Genomic DNA, 22,517 nt, shown 5'->3' on the forward strand with positions numbered 1-22,517 from the left:
AATAATCATCTAGAAAGCTAATAAAAGCCAAGCATTTTTAATCTGATATTACTTCAAGAAGTATTAAAATTCAGATATAATAAAATGTTTGATTGAAAACACTTTGGAAAATCTTAATGTTCCTTGAAAGGCTTTGTGAGCATTACATTTGACTAAAAACCTAAAAATTTCTTATGGCAAAATCAGCTAATATGTGTCAGAGTACACATTAGAGACAGGGTATAACTATTTGCAAGACAAATGACAAAAAGTTGTATTATTTGACTTACAAAGAGCTAATGCAAAAAATAAATGCCCAAAGATTCAAGAAACGAGAAAATTCTCAATCTAGTTTAAAAAAGAGTGATAATCAGAGAATGATATTTTACACCTAGCAGATGGGTAAACATTAAACTTTGCTCATGCCCAGTCTCAGCAAAGGATTTGGAGAGACAATTTAAAACGTTATTTATGTGCATGTAGATTGTTGCTGCCTTGTGGATGATACATTTTTAAGTTGCATGTATTTTTTGACCAATTGTTGCCTTACAAAAATGATAATTAACCTACAGCTCCATTAGTGAAATTCCTGTTGCCAGTAAATACATGTGATAGATCTATATCTATTCGTACAGAAATACCTATAAAATAATAGTACAAGAGAAAGGCAAGATCTAGAAGACATAATATTCTTTAAAATTTTTGTTCTTAAATAAGTTACACTTTGAAACAATTAAAAGCTAACAATGCTTCTAAGTACAATGTAAGGAACTTTTTCCTGAATCATTTGACAGTTGTCAATATAATGCTCTATGCCTTATTGCTTCCGTGTATAATTCTTTTTTTTTTTGAGACAGAGTCTTGCTCTGTTACCTGGGCTAGAGTGCCATGGTGTCAGGCTAGCTCACAGCAACCTCAAACTCCTGGGCTCAGGCGATCCTTCTGCTTCAGCCTCCTGAGTAGCTAGGACTACAGGCATGCGCCACCATGCCTGGCAAATTTTTTCTATATGTTTTTAGTTGGCCAGCTAATTTGTTTCTATTTTTTTAGTAGAGAAGGGGGTCCTCCTCTTGCTCAAGCTGATCTTGAACTTCTGAGACCTTGAGTGATCCTCCCGCCTCGGCCTCCCAGAGTGCTAGAATTACAGGCGTGAGCCACCACGCCTGTCTTGACATTTCTGTAACTTAACACCCACGGTCAAGATATAAAACATTTGGGCCATGCGCGGTGGCTCACGCCTGTAATCCTAGCACTCTGGGAGGCCGAGGCGGGCGGATTGCTCAAGGTCAGGAGTTCGAAACCAGCCTGAGCAAGAGCAAGACCCCGTCTTTACTAAAAATAGAAAGAAATTAATTGGAGAACTAAAAATATATAGAAAAAATTAGCTGGGCATGTTGGCGGGTCCCAGCTACTCGGGAGACTGAAGCAGAAGGATTGCTTGAGCCTAGGAGTTTGAGGTTACTGTGAGCTAGGCTGACGCCATGGCATTCTAGCCTGGGCAACAGAGTGAGACTCTGTCTCAAAAAAAAGAATTTGTGTTAGAGAAAAAAATTAGCAGATAGTCCCAGAATATTAATAGTGGTTAAAATTTTGGCTTGGTTGAGGGTATAGGTGATTTTTACCCCCTGCTATGTAGCAAACTTTTGTCCTTTCAAAGTCTTTAAAATATGTATACATTGTGGGGAGGGCCCAGGGGATTTCCCAGTTACAATGTGACTGAATGCCCTGACATGTAATGATACAATTTCATTTGCTTTTATAGGCATTTCCCTGGAAATGGCAGCTGTGACAGTAAAGGAAGAATCAGAAGATCCTGATTATTATCAATATAACATTCAAGGTAACACCATTTAATACAATTTTCTTTCTAAAAGTTATTGGTGCTTAAAATTAAAATTAAAATTTGTTTATCAATTGCCTGAAGTTCTTAAATATTATTGTATTGATTAGTCTTTGATTGACATATATTTGTAATTTGATCACTAGAATGAAATAAGAGTTCAAAAATGAGAAAATAAGATCAACTCAGACTATCTTTAATGGATATGTAAACTAGCAATTAGTATTCTTAAAAGGATGACAAAATTTAGAATTCAGTTCTGGTTTCTAGTGTTATTTGCAAAGCATGAGAAGTATTCTGAACCTTTAATAGCTCTATTTATGCAACAAAGATAACTGTTCCCCAAGCATCACCATTATCTTAAAAATCTATAAAATGTAAGACAGTGGTAAGTTTTAATTATTCATCCTCTTGTTCCATTATCTTTTTCCTTGATTTTTAGGAAAGAATTAAAGATTATAATACCACAATGCATTATGCTTTTATGCATTGAGGGGTTCTAGTTAGAAGAATGTTTTCTATTTCTCATAGCTTAATTTTTTACCATTGCATGATTATACTACATTAAACATTTAAAGTATAAAATCTGGTTGGTTTTGTCATATATATACTTATTAAATTATCTTCACTGTAACCAAGATAATGAAATACTCATTACACCCCAAAATTTCTTTGTGCCTCTTTGTAATTCGTTGCCTTCCCCAGTCCTCAGGCAACCACTGATCTGTTTTCTATCATTTTAGATGAGTTTCCATTTTCTAGAAATTTATATAATGAAATCATAAAATATGTAGTATTTTCTTGGGGCAGGTGACTTCTTTCATGTCAGATAATTGTTTTGAAATTCATTCGTGGTGTTGTGCATGTGAGTAGTCGACTGCATTGTGTTGGTGATTACTGTTCTGCCTCCACCATAGTCTGTTCATCCCTTTGTCTGTTGATAGCCATTTGGGTTGTTTCCAGTTTGGGGCTATTACAAATAAAGCTACAATGAAGAGCAGTGTAAAAGTTTTTCTGTGGACATATACCTTCATTTCTCTTGAGTAGATATCTAGAAATGGAGCAACTGGGATATATGGTCGGTATTTAACTTTTTAAGAAACTGCCAAACTGTTTTTCAAAGTGCTTACACTATTTTGCATTTCCATGAGCAGCGTGAGAGTTCTAGTTGCTGCACATCTTTCCAGCACTTGTATTGTCAGTCTTGTTAATTTTAGTCACTTAAGTATTTGTGGTATGAGTCTTCATTGTGGCTTTAATTCGCATTTGCCTAATAGTCATGTTTATTTTCTTTAAAAAGATAATCTTATAATTTCTGGAGGATTTTAATAGTGTTTTCAATAAACTCATTCTAGTTTATAATTATGTGAATGTCTGTATACATATATTAGACCATGTCATAGTGAATTTCATGTTTTAGCAGTCACTTTTGAAGTTTACTGTTTGTAATTAGGAATTACATGGCAAAATGTTTAGATAATTCAAAGGTTGGAAAATATTTAGCTGTTACTGCACTTTTTGGTACCTTACTAGTTCATTTGCATAACGTATAAATACTGTTTAATGAACTAGGTTTTTGTTTTTTTTTGAGACAGTCTCACTCTGTTGCCCCAGCTAGAGTGCTGTGGCATCAGTGTAGCTCACAGCAACCTCAGATTCCTGGGCTCAAGCCATCCTCCTGCCTCAGCCTCCTGAGTAGCTAGGACCACAGGCACATGCCACCATGCCTGGCTAATTTTTTCTATATGTTTTTAGTTGGCCAATTAATTTCTTTCTATTTATAGTAGAGACAGGGTCTCGCTCTTGCTCAGGCTGGTTTTGAACTCCTGACCTTGAGCGATCTGCCCACCTCGGCCACCCAGAGTGCTAGGATTACAGGCGTGAGCCATTGCACCTGACCAGTGAAATAGTTTTAAATATAGATTCTGTTTAATATTTAAAATAAAGTCTCTTTTTGTTTTTGGTATTGTCTTGATTAGCATTGTTGTTATTATCAGCCATGATTGTAGAAACTTTTTTCTCCCCTTCTCAGATTTAAGAAGGTGAGTGATTTAAGGTGATGCCTAAGTAAATAAGAAATAGAAATTAGATGTTTATGGAAAGGAAAGATTATCTGAAATGAGAAAAGTGCATTTGAGGAAGGTGTGAGCTAGACAATTAGTTTTATACCTAGCAGGGTGAAGGTATAGTCCATCCAATGTGTATGTTTTTCTTAATAATTGAGTTTTGCCAAGTGCAGTGGTATATGTGCCAGTAATCTCAGCTACTGGGGAGGTTGAGGCAGGAGGATATCTTGAGCCCAGGAATTCAGGACCAGCCTGGGTAACATAATGAGGCCTCAACTCAAAAAATATTTTTTGAAAATTGAGTTTGGACAGTTCTTCACTTATTCTGAATAAAAAGACCTTTGTGATGTGATCCGCAATCAGTTTAATTTGACAAAGTCTAACTTATTGATTTTTGTGTGAATTGTGTCTAAGTGTAATGTCTTAGAAATCTTTGACTAACTCAGAATCCCAAAGATGTTCTTTTATATTTATAAACATTTTATAGTTTTACACTTAGGTCTTTGTTTAATTTTGAGCTAATTTTTTTTGTTGAGACAGAGTCTCGCTGTGTTGCCTGGGCTAGAGTGCCCTGGCATCAGCCTAGCTCACAGCAACCTCAAACTCCTGGGATCAAGCGATCCTACTGCCTCAGTCTCCCGAGTAGCTGGTACTACAGGCATGCACCACCATGCTCAGCTAATTTTTTGTATATATTTTTTCAGTTGGCCAATTAATTTCTTTCTATTTATAGTAGAGACGAAGTCTCGCTCTTGCTCAGGCTGGTTTTGAACTCCTGACCTTGAGCCATCTGCCCGCCTTGGCCTACCAGAGTGCTAGGAGCCACCGCGCCCAGCCTTGAGCTAATTTTTGTTAGCAAAATACCCAGTGCAAGGTACTGAGTTCCAAATTTTGCAGATGGATATCTAATTTTTCTAGCATCATTTGTTGAAAAGACTGTTCTTTACCTTTTAGATTACCTTTGCATCTCTGTCTGTTTCTGGAGTGTATTCTGTTACATTGATGTATGTGTCTATCCTTTTACCAGCATTACAGTATCTTGAATACTATAAGTTTATAGTAATTCTTGGAATCAGATTATGAGCATCCTCCAACTTTATTCTTGTTCAAACTTTTATCTCATCCATCTTCTTTGCTTTTCATAGAAATTTTTAAAAATCCGCTTGTAGGTTTGTTCAAAAAAGGCTGCTGGGATTTTGATGGGGATTGTGCTTCATCCATAGATCAAATTTGGTTGAATAGCTTAATAACAAGCTTTCCAATTCATGAACATGGTATATGTATCTTATCTATTCAATTCTTCCATTATTTCATCTGTACTTTGTTTTCAGTTTACAGATTTTGTACATATTTTGTAAAATTTATATCTAAATATTTTATGTTTTGGGTGTTACTATAAAGGATAGTGTCTTTTTTCCATCTCGGCTTCTATTTATTGCTAGTATATTGAGCTCAAACTCCTGGGCTCACACAGTCTTTCTACCTCAGAGTCCTGAGTAGCTGGGGTTACAGACACATACCACTATGTCTAGCTGACCTTTTTCTTTTGACCTAGCTAAATTCATTTATTAAAAGCTCTAGCCAGGCGCGGTGGCTCATGCCTGTAATCCTAGCTCTCTGGGAGGCCGAGGCAGGCGGATTGCTCGAGGTCAGGAGTTCGAAACCAGCCTGAGCAAGAGCAAGAGCAAGACCCCTGTCTCTACTATAAATAGAAAGAAATTAATTAGCCAACTAATATATAGAGAGAATATTAGCTGGGCATGGTAGTGCACGCCTGTAGTCCCAACTACTCGGGAGGCTGAGGCAGCAGGATTGCTTGAGCCCAGGAGTTTGAGGTTGCTGTGAGCTAGGCTGACGCCACGGCACTCACTCTAGCCCGGGCAACAAAGTGAGACTCTGTCTCAAAAACAACAAAAAAAGCTCTAGTAGCTTTTTGATAAAATCATTGGGATTTTTTTTTTGTAATGTAGGCAGTTGTTTCCCCTGTGAACTAAGACAATTTTATTTCTTCCTTTTTAGTCTCTATGTTTTAAATTTCTTTTTCTCATGTTACTGTACTGATTGGACCTCTAGTTTTATGTTGAATAGTAGTGGTGAGAGCAGACATTCTTACCTTCTTGACATTACGAGGAAATCATTCCATTTGATAATTGGGTTTTTGTAGATACGCTTCATCAGGTTGATGAAGTTCTTTTGTGTTTATAGTTTGCTGAAAGTTTTTATGATGACTGGATGTTGAATGTTTTTGTGTCTATTGAGTTGATTATGTGGTTTTTCTTGTTTAGCCTGTTAAAATGGTGATTGATGTTAATTTTCAAATGTCGAGATCAGCCTTGTATTCTTCTGTTATTATATAGTATTCTCTTTTATATTTTATTGGATTTGATTTTGGTAGTACTTTGCTTAGAATATACAGTTCTCTGTTTTTAAGAGATAGTGACCACAGTATGTATTTTTCTTTTCTTGTGAATGTCTTTACTTGGGTTTTGTAATGCTGGCCTCATTAAAGTGAATTGAGAAGTGATAGTTTGGTAGAGTTTTTTTTGTAGAATTGGTTTCTTTCCTTTCTTAAACGTTTGTTAAAATTTGCCAATGAAACCATCCTGGCCTTGAGGTTTCAATAATTAAAACATTTTTTAACTCTCTCCATTTAGAAATACTTTCAGCCAGGCAGTGTCATGCACCTGTAGTCCCAGCTACTGGTGAAGCTGAGGTGGGAGGCTACCTTGAGGCCAAGGAGTTCAAGGCCAGCCTGGGCAACATCAATACCCCATCCCTTTAAAGAAATTACTTTGAATAGATATAGAGCTATTCAGTTTATCTATTTCATCTCAATTGAGCTTTGGCAGTTTGTATCTTTTAAGAATTTGTTTACTTCATTTTAATTATTTGAATTTTAGGTCATAGAGTTTTATGTAGAATTGCCTTACTATTTTTTATTTGATGTTTGTAAAGTTTGTAGTGATATCCTTCTTGTTTTCAATTTGATAATTTGTGTCTTTTTTTTCCTTGGTCAGTCTAGTCTGTCCCCCTCACCCCACCCCCAGTCTCCCAAGAAATAACATGTAAATATGTAACTGAAGTCTTTCTTTGGACTCTCCCAAATTCCCACTTTCCTCTCTATTCTTAAGTTAACCATTGTCATGGAAATTAGGATTTCTTGATAATGATGTTATGCTTTTACTACCTAAATATTTTCACAGAAGTATCTGTATATGGATATCCATGCACATACATTATATATATATTATATTTTCTGAGTTTTTAAGTCTACACAAATGGCATACTGTGTATGTTGTTGTGTATAGTCTGTCATTCAGTATAAATTTTTAAGATTTATCTATTTTGTCACAAGTAGATTTAATAATATCATTATGGTAGTTACATTGTGTGATTATAATGTAATTCATTTGTCCGTTCTTCTGTGTAAGGGCATTTATGTTTTCTTCTAAAATCTTTGGTATTCCAAAATGGGCTTGGATATGTTTTTTTGTTCATGTTAGTGTTCCTGTAAGATAGTAGTGTTTGGATGTGAGTGTTGGGGATAGTTTGGTTTTCATGATGATTGGTAGGCACCTCTAGCATTTAGATGGTTTGGGTTAAAGTATTGTACCTATCTTAGGGTGAATAAAATCCGAATACATGGCTGTTACACAACAGATATTTGGAAGTATAGTGATGTATGAAGGTATGCTGGGCAAATACTAACTAAAAAAATTCTAATTTAGTAATATTAATTCGAGGCCCCTCTAAAATAGTAGCAAGGGATAAAGACTAGGACTAAGTAATATATAAGGAATAAGTCACTAAATTGATACAGCAACTATTAATTTGTACCTAACAATGTATCCTCAAAAGTAAATAAAGAATTAACAAAATTATGGTAAACTTATAAATGTATATATTTATAGAAATGCAAATCATTTCGGAGATTTTAACAGATGGTAGCATCTAATACATCAGGCTGATGAATACTTACAAATGTTAAATAGAGTATTTCAGCTCTACAGCTAACAAACATAAGCTAATGTATATAGCAAATGCTATACCCAGGAAATAAAATGTTTATTTACAAAGCATGGATCTTCCATAAAATTTGACATTGTGCTTGTTCACAGGTAGTCTTAATAAATTCCTTATAAGCCTCATTTGAAAAAAAAAAAAGAAAGAAAAAAAAATAAATTCTTTGGACATAATGTAATTAAGTTTAAAATCAATAATAAAAGAGTTAATTAAAATAGAAAACTTATACAATGGGAATCCTAAGAAACATCCTTGTAATTGATTTAAAGAAGACCTCATTAAATATAAAGAGAAAAGAATATTGAGAATGCCACCAGCTAAACTTGTGAAAATTAGCTAAAGCAGTACTTAGAAGTAAAAAATAGCCTTAGCTAATGTTTCACTTTTAAAACATGTACATAACACATCATCCTTGACATGAATTCTGTATATTTTACCCAGGATCACATGACTAGGAGGTAGTGGTTCTGACATTTGAATTCAGGGCTCTATATTCAAAGTCTTACTCTTAGTTAAAATTTCAAGTGCAAATCATTGTTGTATTTTTCATGCAATTGTTTTCTTCCATGACATGTCCTTTGCCTATAATGTGTGATTTGGTGCATCTTTGTGAAATTGCATTAGTGAAGCCTTTCAGATGACTTAGGATGTTTTCCAAATTATATTCAGTGATAATGCACTGGTTTGTGTTCATAGTAACACAAAAACATGTTTTATGTTGAGTAACCATTGAAAACAATGTTTTCTTTTCTATTTTAAATCTATTACTTTAATCATTGAAAAGCTTGATGATACATATAAAGGTGTTGTCAAAACCTCTGTAGCATTTTATGAAGGTTAATTTAACCCAAAGTGCTTTCAATGTTAATAATTGGAAAGAACCTGACTAACTTATTAAAGGTACTTAGGGTTTTGCAAGAAAGGGGGAACTGAATTAATAGCTATTACTGTTAGTTTGTCATGTTTCTATTTCAGTGGAGATTCAAGCTTACTGATAGTTGATGTCATTTTAGAGATTCTAAAGAATGTATAACAGTTTGGTTCTGCATTTTTTTCTTCAGTATGACAAAAGATAAGCAGACATTTGTCAGGGAAGAAACAAATACATTTGTAAAATAAATGTGCATATATAATTTGTATGAAGTAAAAGTTACAGTTTATTGTTATGAACATTTTACTGTTAAAAAACCCATACTTATCATTTTAGACATACCATTCCCATTCAATCCATATGTCCAGTCATTTTCAAAATTTCTTTTGAGTGTTTATGTGTGAATTTACCTGATTCCACTTTTTTCCATTCACTAAGACCATAAATGGACACCACTTGTTTTGTCAATCATTTTTTTTTTCATTTTGCCTTTTTTATCTCACTCAAATTTGTTCACTAAAGTGACCCAAAATATATTTTTGGGATTACTTTTGAAGTATTATCTTTGTATTCCAAAGCAGGCCCTTCTGAAACTGATGATGTTGATGAAAAACTCCCCCTTTCGAAGTCTTTGCAAGGTATAACCTTTTCACTTCCATTTTCCCACATACTGATCATTTAAATGTTTCCGTATATTGGACAGACTGTGTTTTAATATTTATAACTATATTATTACTTTTCTAAATGGAAAGGAAAAAGAAATGTATTGGCCTTTTTTATAGCATATAAATGAACTTCACAAGCAACAATTTTTCAAAACCAATTTTCCCTTTTGTGAATCTAGTAATGAATCTCGAAATGGGTACATGACACACTTTCATATTTAAGGTAAAGTACACATTTATACCTTATATCAGAATAGTCAGAAGTAAGGTTATTATTGTATAGTTAGTAATGTAAATATTGATAAGGTCATGTTGATACTAAGTTTTTAGAAGGCGTCTGAAATATCACTTGTAAATCCCTAAGTTTATGGATTGATGATTACCCTTTCTGGAATTTTTGCATAGCTATCACAGGCTATTAGTGATGGGTTTTACTTCCGTCTATTCTGGCTTTGAGCATATAAGATTTATTTTCTTTAGGTTTACTTTATAATTGTTTATTTCAGATTTTAAAAGAACAAAAAGGACATGTAGAATCATTGTTTATGTGACCAACCATCCTCTCTTATTGTTTACCCAAACTTTACTTTTTAACTATTGGCCTCTTCTCCATTATCTCTCCTTCCTTTGATCTCACCTCTACTCTTCTTTGACTTTACAGTCAAAGAACTTAGTGCTTCATAAATTCAAATATTAAGGTTAAAAAAATAAAAGAAAGGTAGTATGTAAAGAGAAAGCATATTTTAAAAATTAATTTAAGATTGAGTCATGGTTATGGATTTGTAGATTTACCTAGAGTTTTGAGTTCAGGTGAGTTTTCACAATATAAAGTAAGTGGACATGAATCCCAAGATAATTATGGCATGATAAAGCTAGACATTGAAAACCAAAAATATTTCATCCTAGTGTGGCACTTTCAATTCAAGGGTATTAGACTGAATGACAGTTTTTAAGACTGTAATCATTACTCTTTAAAAATGAAGATAAAATATATTTATAATTTACATCTTTTAGTACAGTTTCTGAATTTAGTTATCAATAGGACAAAATAGATTAGAGTCTGCTTCTGTTCCCCCCTACGTGATTTATTCTTACTGATAGGTAATAAATTTTTATTTGCTCTTGAAGGCAGTGGTTTTCATTCTTTTCCATGTTAGTAGGTCAGATAATTTAAGGACAGAGGATGCATATTAGGGTGCAGCTTGGGCACTTAATCCTAAGTGTCGCTCTGATGTCTTAGGTTATTTTTTTCCTATTTGTGAATAAAACTTCTGCTCTGGTAGGATGAGCCTGTTTACCTTGTGACTGCCTAACCTGATACATTGCTTTATGTTCCAGTTTTTAGAAGCAGGCAGATTATATTACCTGAATTAAAATGCTTTTGAGACTAAAGGTAGTATCTTAAATTTTAACTTATGAGTTTCCTTTAAGTACAACTTTGATTAAATTATGGGGATTGAGTTTCCGTGGCTTTCACCATAGTGAAAATGGAAAGCAGGAAACATTCTACAGCAAACCCTGAACTTGTTTATATAGTTAATTAAGTCTGTGAGCAAAGCAAGAATTTACTCTGATTTGTTTTTTTTTGTGTGTGAGTCATTGACAGATGAGCATGGTACTTGAAACATAATTGTGCTTTCTCAGATTCCAATATCCATCAGTAATTATATCACGTAGTTATAAAAACTGATATTAAATCCCCAAACCTAATCAGGTTTACTTTGTATATTTGTATTTTTAAATAATTTCTTTAGCTTCCAAATAGAAGTGTTACATATTTTTCTGAAATAGAAAACATTGTTTAAATTAATTATTAAAGAGTTAAAGAATCATTTTATATATATTTATTATGTCTTAAATTGTTTGCATTGTTACCTAGTTTCCCTTTCTTCTTTCAGTGTAAGTTTTTATTGGTTTATTATATGTTGTTTATTTTCTCTTTAGGAAGTCATCATTCTTCAGAGGGCAACGAAGGAACAGAAATGGAAGTACCAGCAGAAGGTTAGGAAAAAGGATTTTTAATTTTGCTGTATCTGTTTTATGTTTGTCCTATTTTATAGATTATATTATCCTTAAAACACCTGATTTGGAAATAAAAGATGATTATTTTGATATGCCTTTTTAGCCAACAGGTTTTTTTTTTTTAAGTTCTAAGATGTAATGTGCCTCTTTCACGGTACTGGTTAGTAAAGCAGATGGGGATGAAAGCTAAGTGGTAAGTAAAGCTCGTCGGGATGCAAAACGCTGTTGGGATTTTTTTCTGTGTGTTTTTTTTTGTGCCACATTAAAAATTTTTAAGGAAGAATAACTTTAGTATTTTAGAATTAAAGTTATTACTAGCTCTATTCATACTTTATTTTTAAATGTACTGTGTAATGCTCCTAATCTTTTAGTAGGGAAATAATATATTCTAGATAAAATTAATAAAGCAGAGATTTATCCCTCTTATTTTTATACCTACAACTACTCCACGAACTACTTTATCAGTTTACTAGCTCTATAGCTTTGATTGTAGGATTGAACTCTATGGTACAGCTCTTTTAGTATTAGAATCTTGAATTAAAGTGTTATACAAGATGGCTTCCTGCTTCTAAGCAGTTCAACTAGTTCCACAAGAATTTTTGTAGATTTTTCCCAAGGAAAATGACTTGTAAGGTGAGTGAATCTTGTTTTAGAAAGATTTTTCTCATAAACTGGTCATGTGGTACTTTATTTTTCTAGAGTAAAAAGGGGAGTCTATTTTGTAACTGTAAATCCATGTATTTGCTTTTTTGTTTTTAAAAACCATTAATTTGATCTTTTACCTTCTTTGAGTGAAGGGCTATTTTAAGGTCCCTGGAATGTAGGCTAACCTTTCCAAATTCAGTTACATAATTGAGGTTTATAACTGGAATACATTTCTCTCAGAAATATTGATAGCCTCATTTAAAATAATATGTTACATTTCATTGTCAGATCTTTTTATAGAAGATTGTGTGGGTGAATTTTATGTTTTACTGTGTGGAGGTAATTAGGTGTTTTCTCTGTGACAAAATTTCAGTGTTGGATAGGTGGTATTTATGACAACAGAAGACATGGTACCAGGGGTTCATCAGGCAATACAAATTGCTTCATGGGTTTACAATTCTGTCATTAGATACTGGGCTTTGAAAGACTTTGTTTTTGAGGATGTTTTTATTGTCATATTGCAGTGTTAACAGAGTTGAATTGAACCTGGGTTCTGGTCTTTGTTTCTTTACTAACAAGAAAAAATAATCTTTAGCAAATCAATTAATCTCTCAACCTTTGCAAAATGAAAGAGAGCTAATGAAAATACTCTCTAGCTAAGCTTCTAGCACTAACATTCCGATGTACATTTGTTTTATGTAGTAACAAAAATATTAATGAAATACCTAATTTTTATGAGTATACTGCATACAAAGTTAGAGGATATAGTCCTACATGTATTTGTTGTAGTCATTCTCTTGATATGAAGGTCTCCATTGCCAAAAATTGATTGTGGTTTTATTTAACACTATGAACCACTCTTCAGATTGCTGAAAGGAAAGGAGAAATACTAACCAAAGTAGAAAGCATTTGTTTTTACTCTAGCATTTTCTAGTTATAGCAGGAAAATAATTGTGACGTTGTTATAATCTCATTCTTCCAAGAATCCGAGATTTTTGAGGCCATTAATGCAGGTAACTTGGTATTATCTAATAGTTTTCCAGAGTTTTTCTACTTTTTGTTTTCTTTTATCCCTATTTATAATGAAAAGGATCAAATATTTTAATAAATATGAAATGAATTAAAATGCCAGCTAAGTTTTATGGTAGGCTGCTTTTGGAGTATCAAATCAGTAAAATGTTGGAACATTTGGAAAATGCTTAATAATGAATGTCATTTTAGAATTTTATTTTTTTCAAGATTCTACTCAACATGTCCCTTCAGAAACAAGTGAGGACCCTGAAGTTGAGGTGACTATTGAAGGTTAGTTATCTAAAAGCCTTGATTCCAAAAGTTTACTTCTGGTCATAAAAGTATTTGTCACATTCACATTGCTGAGTATGCATTTCATCCATTCTTAAAGGAAACTTGTGAAAAGAATTGACAGACATATGTGTTTGTGTCACCACAGCAGCCCACTTCCCAGCAGTGCACCTTAGTGCTCTGGGAGTTTTAGACAAAATTCAGCCGTGAAAATGAGCCTTGGCCCCCAGGTGGACCAAGCCTTACTTTCTATCAGTGGGAATTTAAAAGACAAAAAGAAAATTATGACCAGACTTGATACACACAAAAACAGATTCTGTAATCTACTGGGTGTTGATAGAAGAGACTTAATTGGAGCTGGAACTCCTAATTTCTAATTAAGTAGAGTGGAGGAGAAAGTGTTGATAGTTTAGTCAATAATTTTTAAAGCAAGCCTCTCCCCAATACTACTTAGAGTCTAACATAAAATCTATTTTTCAAAGTTGTTTTGAAGAAATAGCTCCAAATATATTCTACAATAATATTTATAGCTAGAGTTGCTTCAAGCCTAGTGTTTTTCCCTGGATAAGCATGAACCCAGATAAGCCAGTTTGTCCTGAATTATTTAAAAATACAGCTAGAAAGATTATTAGCAAATCACTTTTCACATTTCATAATTATTAAATGATATTGAGTTTTCTCCTTTAAATAAACGTCTTACAATATTCTTTATAAGTTTTTTCCCCTCAAAAAGTCTTTTCCTATGATAAAATGTTGAAACAACACAGTAAAGTGCACTATGTGAAGTTTCCTTCACGTTTCTTCTCCCGAGTCCTAGTACTCAGGGATAGATGCCAATTTACTGTGTTTACTTCTAGAAATAGTCTTTATTAAAAAAAAACTTCACAGGTGCTTTTAGCATACATTATAATGCAAATTAAAAAAAATCACATGTCCCCATAGATTTTTTTTTTCCTGTCACAGTCATACCTCTTGGTACTTCATTATTTTTTTCTAACTGCCGCATAAGCTTTCTTGGTTTGATGTCTGTCTGTTTTTTCTCTCTTTCATAATTACCTGTCCCCTACTGGTCCCACTTGGTTATTTAGTGTTTGACTACTTTAAACTACTTGACATGTTTGTTTTCATTGCTTCTAAAATATAAGTGGATTACTAGCTTCCATCTAATATAAGGAATCTTTTAATACTTCATGTGTTAATCTCAACATACAGATTTCTTTTCCTTTTCTGATTAATCTAATTTTACTAATCTAAAAATAATTTTGAATTGTTTGTCGTCTAGCATTAAATAGTTGAAATTTAATTGCTTTTTAGTTAGAGACCCCATTAACTATCAGAGGAGAAAAGTTTAAGAGCATATAAATATTTAAATACTCAGAACTTTGTCCCTTCTATAGAGATAGGAAAAATAGGTGATTTTTAAAAATTATTACAATAAAACTTTTAGATAGAACTAGTAACCAAATTAATTTATCAAATCTTAAAGCTTTATTATTAAAAAGGCTTTATTAAAAACAACAGCTTTATTTAAAAAAGAGGCTTTAGAAAATAAAGACTTATAAGACCTTTAAAAGATGTTACAAAAATCAAGAAATAAATGGCTCATGAACTTGAAGCACATGTCAGTCTTTTGAAATTCAGCTGTTTTTGGAGAGAGTTAAAAATCTCATTTCATTTAAACTAAGACATAGTGCAGTAAGCCTGATTTAACATCCAAATTTGTGATGAAATAGTTGGATTTTGCTTATATAGACTTCTTTTTTATTTTCAGAAGACCAGTAAAATCCAGGTCTGAGTAAAATAATTACTTTAAAGGGTAGCATTTTATATGTCTCTTATATACACATACTCACATGTACATATGTATTTCATATAGAAACTATATCAACCATTAAATTGCTAAAATTTTTTAGCCATTAAGGAAGTGTAAAAATTGGGCCGGGCGTGTTAGCTCATGCCTGTAATCCTAGCACTCTGGGAGGCTGAGGCGGATCGCTCAAGGTCAGAAGTTCGAAACCGGCCTGAGCAAGAACAAGACCCCATCTTTACTAAAAATAGAAAGAAATTAATTAGCCAACTAAAAATTTATATAGAAAAAATGAGCTGGGCATGGTGACACATGCCTGTAGTCCCAGCTACTTGGGAGGCTGAGGCAGGAGGATCGCCTGAGCCCAGGAGTTTGAGGTTTCTGTGAGCTAGGCTGATGCCATGGCACTCTAGCCCAGGCAACAGAGTGAAACTCTGAAAACAAAAAGAAAAAAAGGAAGGTAAAAATGAAGCCTCAATATTAAGAACAAAAGTCAAATGAGAACTTACATGAGCATCTCTGGTTGATATGTATAGATATATTTTCTTTCTGGAAAGATTACTGCACAATGGTAGATGCTATTTAAATATCCATAGATAGAAAATTAAATTTTGATATTCATAATAGAAAAGTATATGAGCATTGACATAATGATTTATTTTTTCATAAATGATCTGAAAAAACATCCCTAATATGTTTAGTGAAAAAAAATCCTGCCTTTCGTGAACAAGGCAAGTTTAAAAGAAAAGTGTTTCTATAGAATAGACTTAGTTTTGTGTAGGGAAATACTTGTGCTTGGAAGAAAGATGGACAAAGATAATTAAGATATTTCTGCTTGCCTGGGGATGACTTTATTTTCTCCTATTATATCTTTCTACATTTCCCAACTAGTTTATAGAAAAGAAAAAAAAGAACTTTGTCATCAAGTAAGTCCGTCAGATTTTCCACAGTATTTTAACCTTGCTATCTTCATGTGGAGTTACAAAGAGACTAATTTGACACTGATGCAGATGTTTTAATCTACACAAGATAACGTTACTTACCCATCGCTGGTGGTGTGCTCTGAAGTGTGTTTTTCATTTGTGGTGATCCATTTGTACTTGAAGTCAGTGGTAGACATTTCAGACTTACGTGACCTAGGTTTGGGAAACAGGCCTTGGAATAATATGACTGTACATGCCTCGATTTTGTAAACACCATGACTGCATTTTTGGACTAAGACGACTGTTATGTATATTATCTTTGATATGTGCAGAGAACGTCTTACCTTAGAATTGTTTGAGGTCTAGCTGTCATAGGAGTGTTAATAAAGGGATTTCCGTTGGTTCGAAAGAGGTGTCTTTATTGTGCAGTTCTCTCTCAGGGCATCGTTTCCCAAACCTGCGTCGTTCACATATGTTCATTCTGCTGTGGCCTAACCCTCTGTTCATTACTTAACCTAATTTTTTTCTTTAAATTGATTTTAAGTAAATTCATTTTCTTATTAATTTTGCATCTCTTAAGTCAACTGTCTTTAAATACTTAAATTTTATTTCTTTCTCATATTTTGAAAGGTATATTGTAAATATTTCCACATATAATTGCTTCACATTATCACATATGGCCCATGAACTAAAGTTCTTCCTGTGGATTTTGTAGAATCTATGAAATTGAGTAGGTTAACATTTGAAAACTGTGTTTTTAATTTTTATAGCTTCTAAACAGTTACTTAATGAATAATCCAGTTGTTTATGTGAAAGTAAGAGTTTTAGAGGTGTTACGTGCTATAATTTGAATAATACTGTTTTATAGCCTCAGTATTTTAGTAGGGCTTAGAACAATTGGATTATCTTTCATCCTCTGGTGATATCCTTTTTCTGTGGAATTCATGTTGAGGACATTGGCAAATATTTGGCTGTGGCATATAATTAAAGACTCACTATATGTTCATTCAATCGTTCCATAAATACTGAGCACCTTGTATATGCCAGGCATCGTACTAGGTGCTGAGAATTTAGTTAATGAACAAGACAGCCAGTTCCTTTGGAGTGTTTTGAAAAGAGGAGTAAGAAGTTCTGTCCTTCACTTTAAAGAAACATGGCTACTATGTTGAGAAGATTGAGGCAGCCAATAGCAGAAGCAAGAAAACCAGTGTAGGAGACTATTGAATTATCCAGGGTACAGAGGAAGGTGCTTTAGAACAGGTTGGTGGTAGTGGAGGTATTAAGCGGTTGATTCTCGGTATGTTTTGTAGATAAAGCCTTAAAGGCTTTGCTGTTCGTAGTTTAATTATTGTGTTTTTCTTGCACGTTACTATATACGGCACTCTTAAAATCTACATAATCGAGTAGGTTAGCATTTGAAAACTTTGTGTTTTTAATTTTTATAGCTGCTAAACAGTCAATGAATACTCAGTTGTTTATGTAAAAACAAGAGTTTTAGAGAAGCTCTGAGTTGAATCCTTGGTTGAAAAAATGAGATCCATTTATTTGAAATGTGTAGGGTAATTAATGGCTCTAATTTCAAAAGAGATGTAGTGCCTGGTTTTGATTTTTTTTTTTTTAACCTTGAATAGGTGTCAGATTGCATGATAAAACATTACCAATTTGATTATGTTGAAAATAAGTATCATAAAATATTGTTACATGTTGTATTAATGCCTTCATTGGCAAGAATGCAGTAATAAACAACTTTAGCTCTGAAGTCTGTATTGTCTATAGGCCATCTTTGTAAATATGTTGCAAGAAGGAAAACAGGGTTTTTTCCTCAGTACAAATTTTGAGTTAGGGACATGTTGACTTTTTTCAAAGGTGGCGGGTTGATTTTAATACTGGTAGCATAACTTTTATATATTCCTGAATAGCAATTTTTCTGTATTAAAATATTTTGAAATTTATTTTAAAAGCTTTTAATTTTGATTATGTAAATATTTTGAGTTTGGGCTCAAAGTTGAAGCATGCAGAAATGTGTGTCTTGTTACACAAAAATGGTTGTTTATAATACTGAGACGTAATGTTTGTGTATAATGATAATTAGAATAGCAGTGCTCTGTGCTGGGCCTGGTTGTTAGGGGAAATCCCTGCAGCTTTATTTGATGTTTTATGCTATAGAGAAAAAGTAACTTTGATCCTTTGTGAAAAGGATTTTAGGTCAAGTGTAACCATTTCCCCACATTTTTCTCAAAACCAATTAATTGCAGTAGTTACTAGAGAAAAAATTGAGGGTGTGGTAACATTTATAGCTATCCTAATGACTTAATTCCATGTTCCATAGGACTTAAAACACCCAAAGATTAGTTAATAAACTAATTTACAAAGTGGGTTTTTTAAAAAAATAGAATATGTGGTATATTTTATCACAAATAATTAAATTAATCTCTGTATTCACATTTAACAGTTCAAACTTCATTATTTGTCACTGGATAGAAAATGTAATATCACATGTATTTTTAATATTTTATAGTCTTTGTTAAATTATTTGTTATATTAAACACTCCATTAGATTTGTCTTTTTTCTTTGAAGTTTGACTAAATAAGTGAGGTCTTGACACTAAGGAAAATTTGTCCTGCCCCCTTCCCTGTGGCCTACATCTTGAATAGATTAGATTATGATTGAGATTAGTATGATGGACCATTATTGCGAGTCTTCATGATATCCTACTATATTTTCTTTATCATTTCCTTATACTCTGTCAGTTTTCATGTTATATAATTCAGTTAATAGTTTAAATGCTGATCTGTAAGGACATTTAGGATAAATTAGCCTATAGGGAAAGTACTTTTGTTTTAGAAGTCACTGCTTAACGTTTGTAAAAAAAAAATTAATATTAAGCAATTATAATGATTTTACAATATTCATAGTATATTCATGAGTATATTTTGTCTTACCTTTTGGATACCAGCCTAAAATTACTCTTAAGGGATTCCTAAAATCTGTCTGGAAGTTGGAAAGTAGGGTTTTTTATAGTATATTTTCAGAATTGAAGGCCAAAGATAAATGATACCTAATGTGTTTTCTAAAATATTTCTACTTAGGTTAGAATCTTAATTTATTTTAGGGTCTTTTACCCATTTTAAATCCAATATAGTAATATAAACCCAAATGACATAGTCAAGTTTATTTTACTGGGAGTTTGTCACTTTTAAATTTTCTGTCAGAGATTTTTTTTCCTCAGATTCGAACATGTTTTTCTACAGCGGCATTCAGCACATCAAAATTTTTATAGTGTCAGCTGGGTGTGGTGGCTCACGCCTGTAATCCGGCACTGGAGGGAGCCGAGGCAGGAGCATCTTTGAACTCAGGAGTTTGAGACCAGCCTGAGCAAGAGCAATACCCCATCTCTATTAAAAATAGAAAAAATTAGCCGGGCATGGTGGTGCTCGCCTGCAGTCCCAGCTACTTGGGAGGTTGAGGCAGGAGGATGGCTTGAGCCCAGGAGTTTGAGGTAGCAGTGAGCAGTGGTGTTGCCACTGCATTCCACCCAGGGCAATAGAGCGACACTCTGTATCGAAAACTAATTAAAAAATTAATAGTGTCATTAGGTGTTAATATGATGATGTTTTTCTGAAATAGTATCCCCTACAAAAGCAGTTCTGTCTTTTCTAGTACATAAAAAAGTCCTAAAGTGAATTTGTCTGGTACTGGTGACTTTTGTGCCATTTTCTCCAATTGATTATAATAGTAAATAATTCAGGTTACTATTGACATTATAGGAAGAACCTAAAGGCAAAAAGCAAGGGCGTAGTGTCTAGCTGTATTTTCTGATGCCATAAGAGGAATGAGCTATGAGTAATTTTCAGCTCCATTTAGATTTTCCTTGACTGAGATACAAATATTACGTGTTAAAATTTACCCAGTGCTACCTCAGGCAACATTATATATTAGGCCAAATTTGTACTTCTTGTCTTACTGAGAGGCAACCTGGTAGGCCAGTTGGAAGAGTTGCACCCAAAGTCTAATCTCAGTTGCACCATCCAATGATGTGACATGGTCATGAAGGCCAAACTTATAAATGATACCTAATGTGTTTTCTAAAATGTTTCTACTTAGATTGGAATCTTTATTTATAGGATTTTTTGACTATTTTAGCAGGGTCTTTTGATGGCGTATCGCTCTTCCTCAGGCTGGTCTCAAACTCCTGATCTCAAGCCACCTTCCTGCTTTGGCCTCCTAGAGTGCTAGGGTTACAGGTGTAAGCCATCACACCTGGCCCATATTTGTTTTTAAGTAGGATTTATTAAAATGATATTTCTTGTAATTTACAGATGATATTTGAGTAGAAATCTTAATAGTATATTACCTGACATTTTTAAGGAATAGAAGAAAATAACAATGGTGGCTTTTCTTCTTTGGTCCCAAATGTCCCTAATTCTAACATCAAATATATTGAAAGATCACAGCAGAGTTGAGTTGCTGACATATCCACAAAGAATTATCATGGAACTCTTACTACAAGTGTCCTGAGTAGTCTATACTCTGTGCTTGAACATCTGGTTGCTCATTTATATATAGTTTCTCTGTTGACTGAATCAACATCTGTTTCATAAATAATGTAGCCATTTCTTTAATCCTATTAAATTTGTATTTTGTAAAGGTATCTGACATATAGTCATCCAACTTCTACTGTTATGTATGCTTGAATTTTGTGTAAACTTAAATATTTTTTTCCATCCAAGCTTTATTTTATCCCCCTTATATATTTGTGTAATTTTAGGTGATTGTCTTCATTAAAACTTTTTTCTTGAAAGTTTTAGTATACAGTTTTTGGCAGCTATTTGCAAGTTATTTGAGGAGAAGGGGACATTTGTAATGACACTTCAGATGAAGCAAACTAAATAATGATGCAGGAAAAAGAAAAATGAGCAATAGTCATTGGAGCACATCCCAAAAGAATAGGAAAATTGTAAATGTAACATGAACAAAATATGCTGACGATTACAATACTGAAATAATTATTGATATTCACAACAGATTTAAAGCCCTGCTCGCCTATTGAATGTTGAAAACTTACCTTGGGGTGCCTGTGACTCATTTAAGACTATTCCTCCAGTAATGGCCATTTTCTTTTTCAAGATGATGATTATTCTCCACCTACTAAGAGACCAAAGACCAATGAGCCACCACAGCCACCAGTTACAGAACCTGCCAATGCTGGAAAACGAAAAGTGAGGGAGTTCAACTTCGGTAAGGTTAATTAATACATGGCCTTTTCCTTCATTGGCTTCTCAACTCTGTTACTAATAAAAGTGTCAACAGTCTTTGCAGGAGCAAACACTTTAAAATACATTACTGCATGATCTTTGGAAAGCCAAGGGCATTTTGAAGACGTTATTTAAACACAGTTTTGATTTACTAAAGAATAAGACATTGTATCTTCTGTGTTAATTACAGTTAATTGACACTAAATTAGTGTTAATTACTTAGTAATTCAATTTAGTCTCTTAGCTTTAAGACCTTCCTTGGGAAATATTTCACCTCTTGGTTTTCTTTTTTGCTCTGTATGACTGCCAGCTGCTGATCTGTTAACTTTCAACAAATGATGTATCCTGTTGAAGGGACTAAATAAAATATTAGTGCCGAATTACGTTTTTGATCCACATTTTGAATAAATAGAGCATTCAGCTTGTATACATTTTGAAAATAGTGTTTTAATATTCTACCTCATCATAATCACAAGTACTGAATATAAATTGAATTAATATATACATTAAATTTTATATGTTTATAATCATTAGCATTCTGTTTCAACTATATATCTTGTTTCTAAACAACTGTGACATGTTTTGGGAAGTTTCCTAAATAACCCCTGGAGACCGCTTTTTGCCTTCCTTTTGTAGAATTTGACTGGTCTTTTTTGTCCTTCTGCTTTTTAGAAATTAAAAGGCTAAAAAGAGGTACTAAACTAACTTTAAAACAACTTTTAAAATTTCCAGTTGAGATAAGTCTAAAAACCACAAAAAAGGGGAAGAGTTCTTCGGAAGGAGTGAAATAATGATATAGATTGAGATGGACTGTTAAGATGTATAATGGAGAAAATAAGTCATCAATGTGTTAGGTCATCTTAAGAATATACCAGTGCTTCCACATAGGGATTTATTATTGAGAATTAACTTTCTTTCTCAATTTTCAGAGAAATGGAATGCTCGAATTACTGATCTACGTAAACAAGTGGAAGAATTGTTTGAAAGAAAATATGGTATGTCTAAACTCAAATTCTTTTAATACTTTGTTCATAAGCATGTAAGCAGTGGAGTTGCTTTTCATCATTGGAGGGCAATGCAAACAAGCCCAGTTCTCCTAGTAAGCTGTGCCTTATACA

The 22,517-nt window shown here is 33.3% G+C and overlaps 1 protein-coding gene across 8 annotated transcripts in view; it reads left to right on the forward strand.

The window, feature by feature from the left end:
• The window catches only part of GTF2I (general transcription factor IIi), a 99,693-nt gene that overhangs the window by 39,609 nt on the left and 37,567 nt on the right, over positions 1-22,517 (forward strand). For 3 of the 8 annotated variants that reach the window (XM_012742183.3, XM_075995386.1, XM_012742188.2), the window contains 6 exons: positions 1,742-1,819; positions 9,358-9,417; positions 11,389-11,445; positions 13,351-13,413; positions 21,272-21,382; positions 22,329-22,394. In XM_012742183.3, coding sequence (XP_012597637.1) covers positions 1,742-1,819; positions 9,358-9,417; positions 11,389-11,445; positions 13,351-13,413; positions 21,272-21,382; positions 22,329-22,394 — 435 coding nt within the window. The remainder of the gene's footprint in view (positions 1-1,741; positions 1,820-9,357; positions 9,418-11,388; positions 11,446-13,350; positions 13,414-21,271; positions 21,383-22,328; positions 22,395-22,517) is intronic. The other 5 variants (XM_020281409.2, XM_012742185.3, XM_012742186.3 and 2 more) reach the window with 5 other exon arrangements.

The sequence above is a fragment of the Microcebus murinus genome, chromosome 19 (assembly GCF_040939455.1).
Source record: "Microcebus murinus isolate Inina chromosome 19, M.murinus_Inina_mat1.0, whole genome shotgun sequence".
NCBI lineage: Eukaryota > Metazoa > Chordata > Mammalia > Primates > Cheirogaleidae > Microcebus > Microcebus murinus.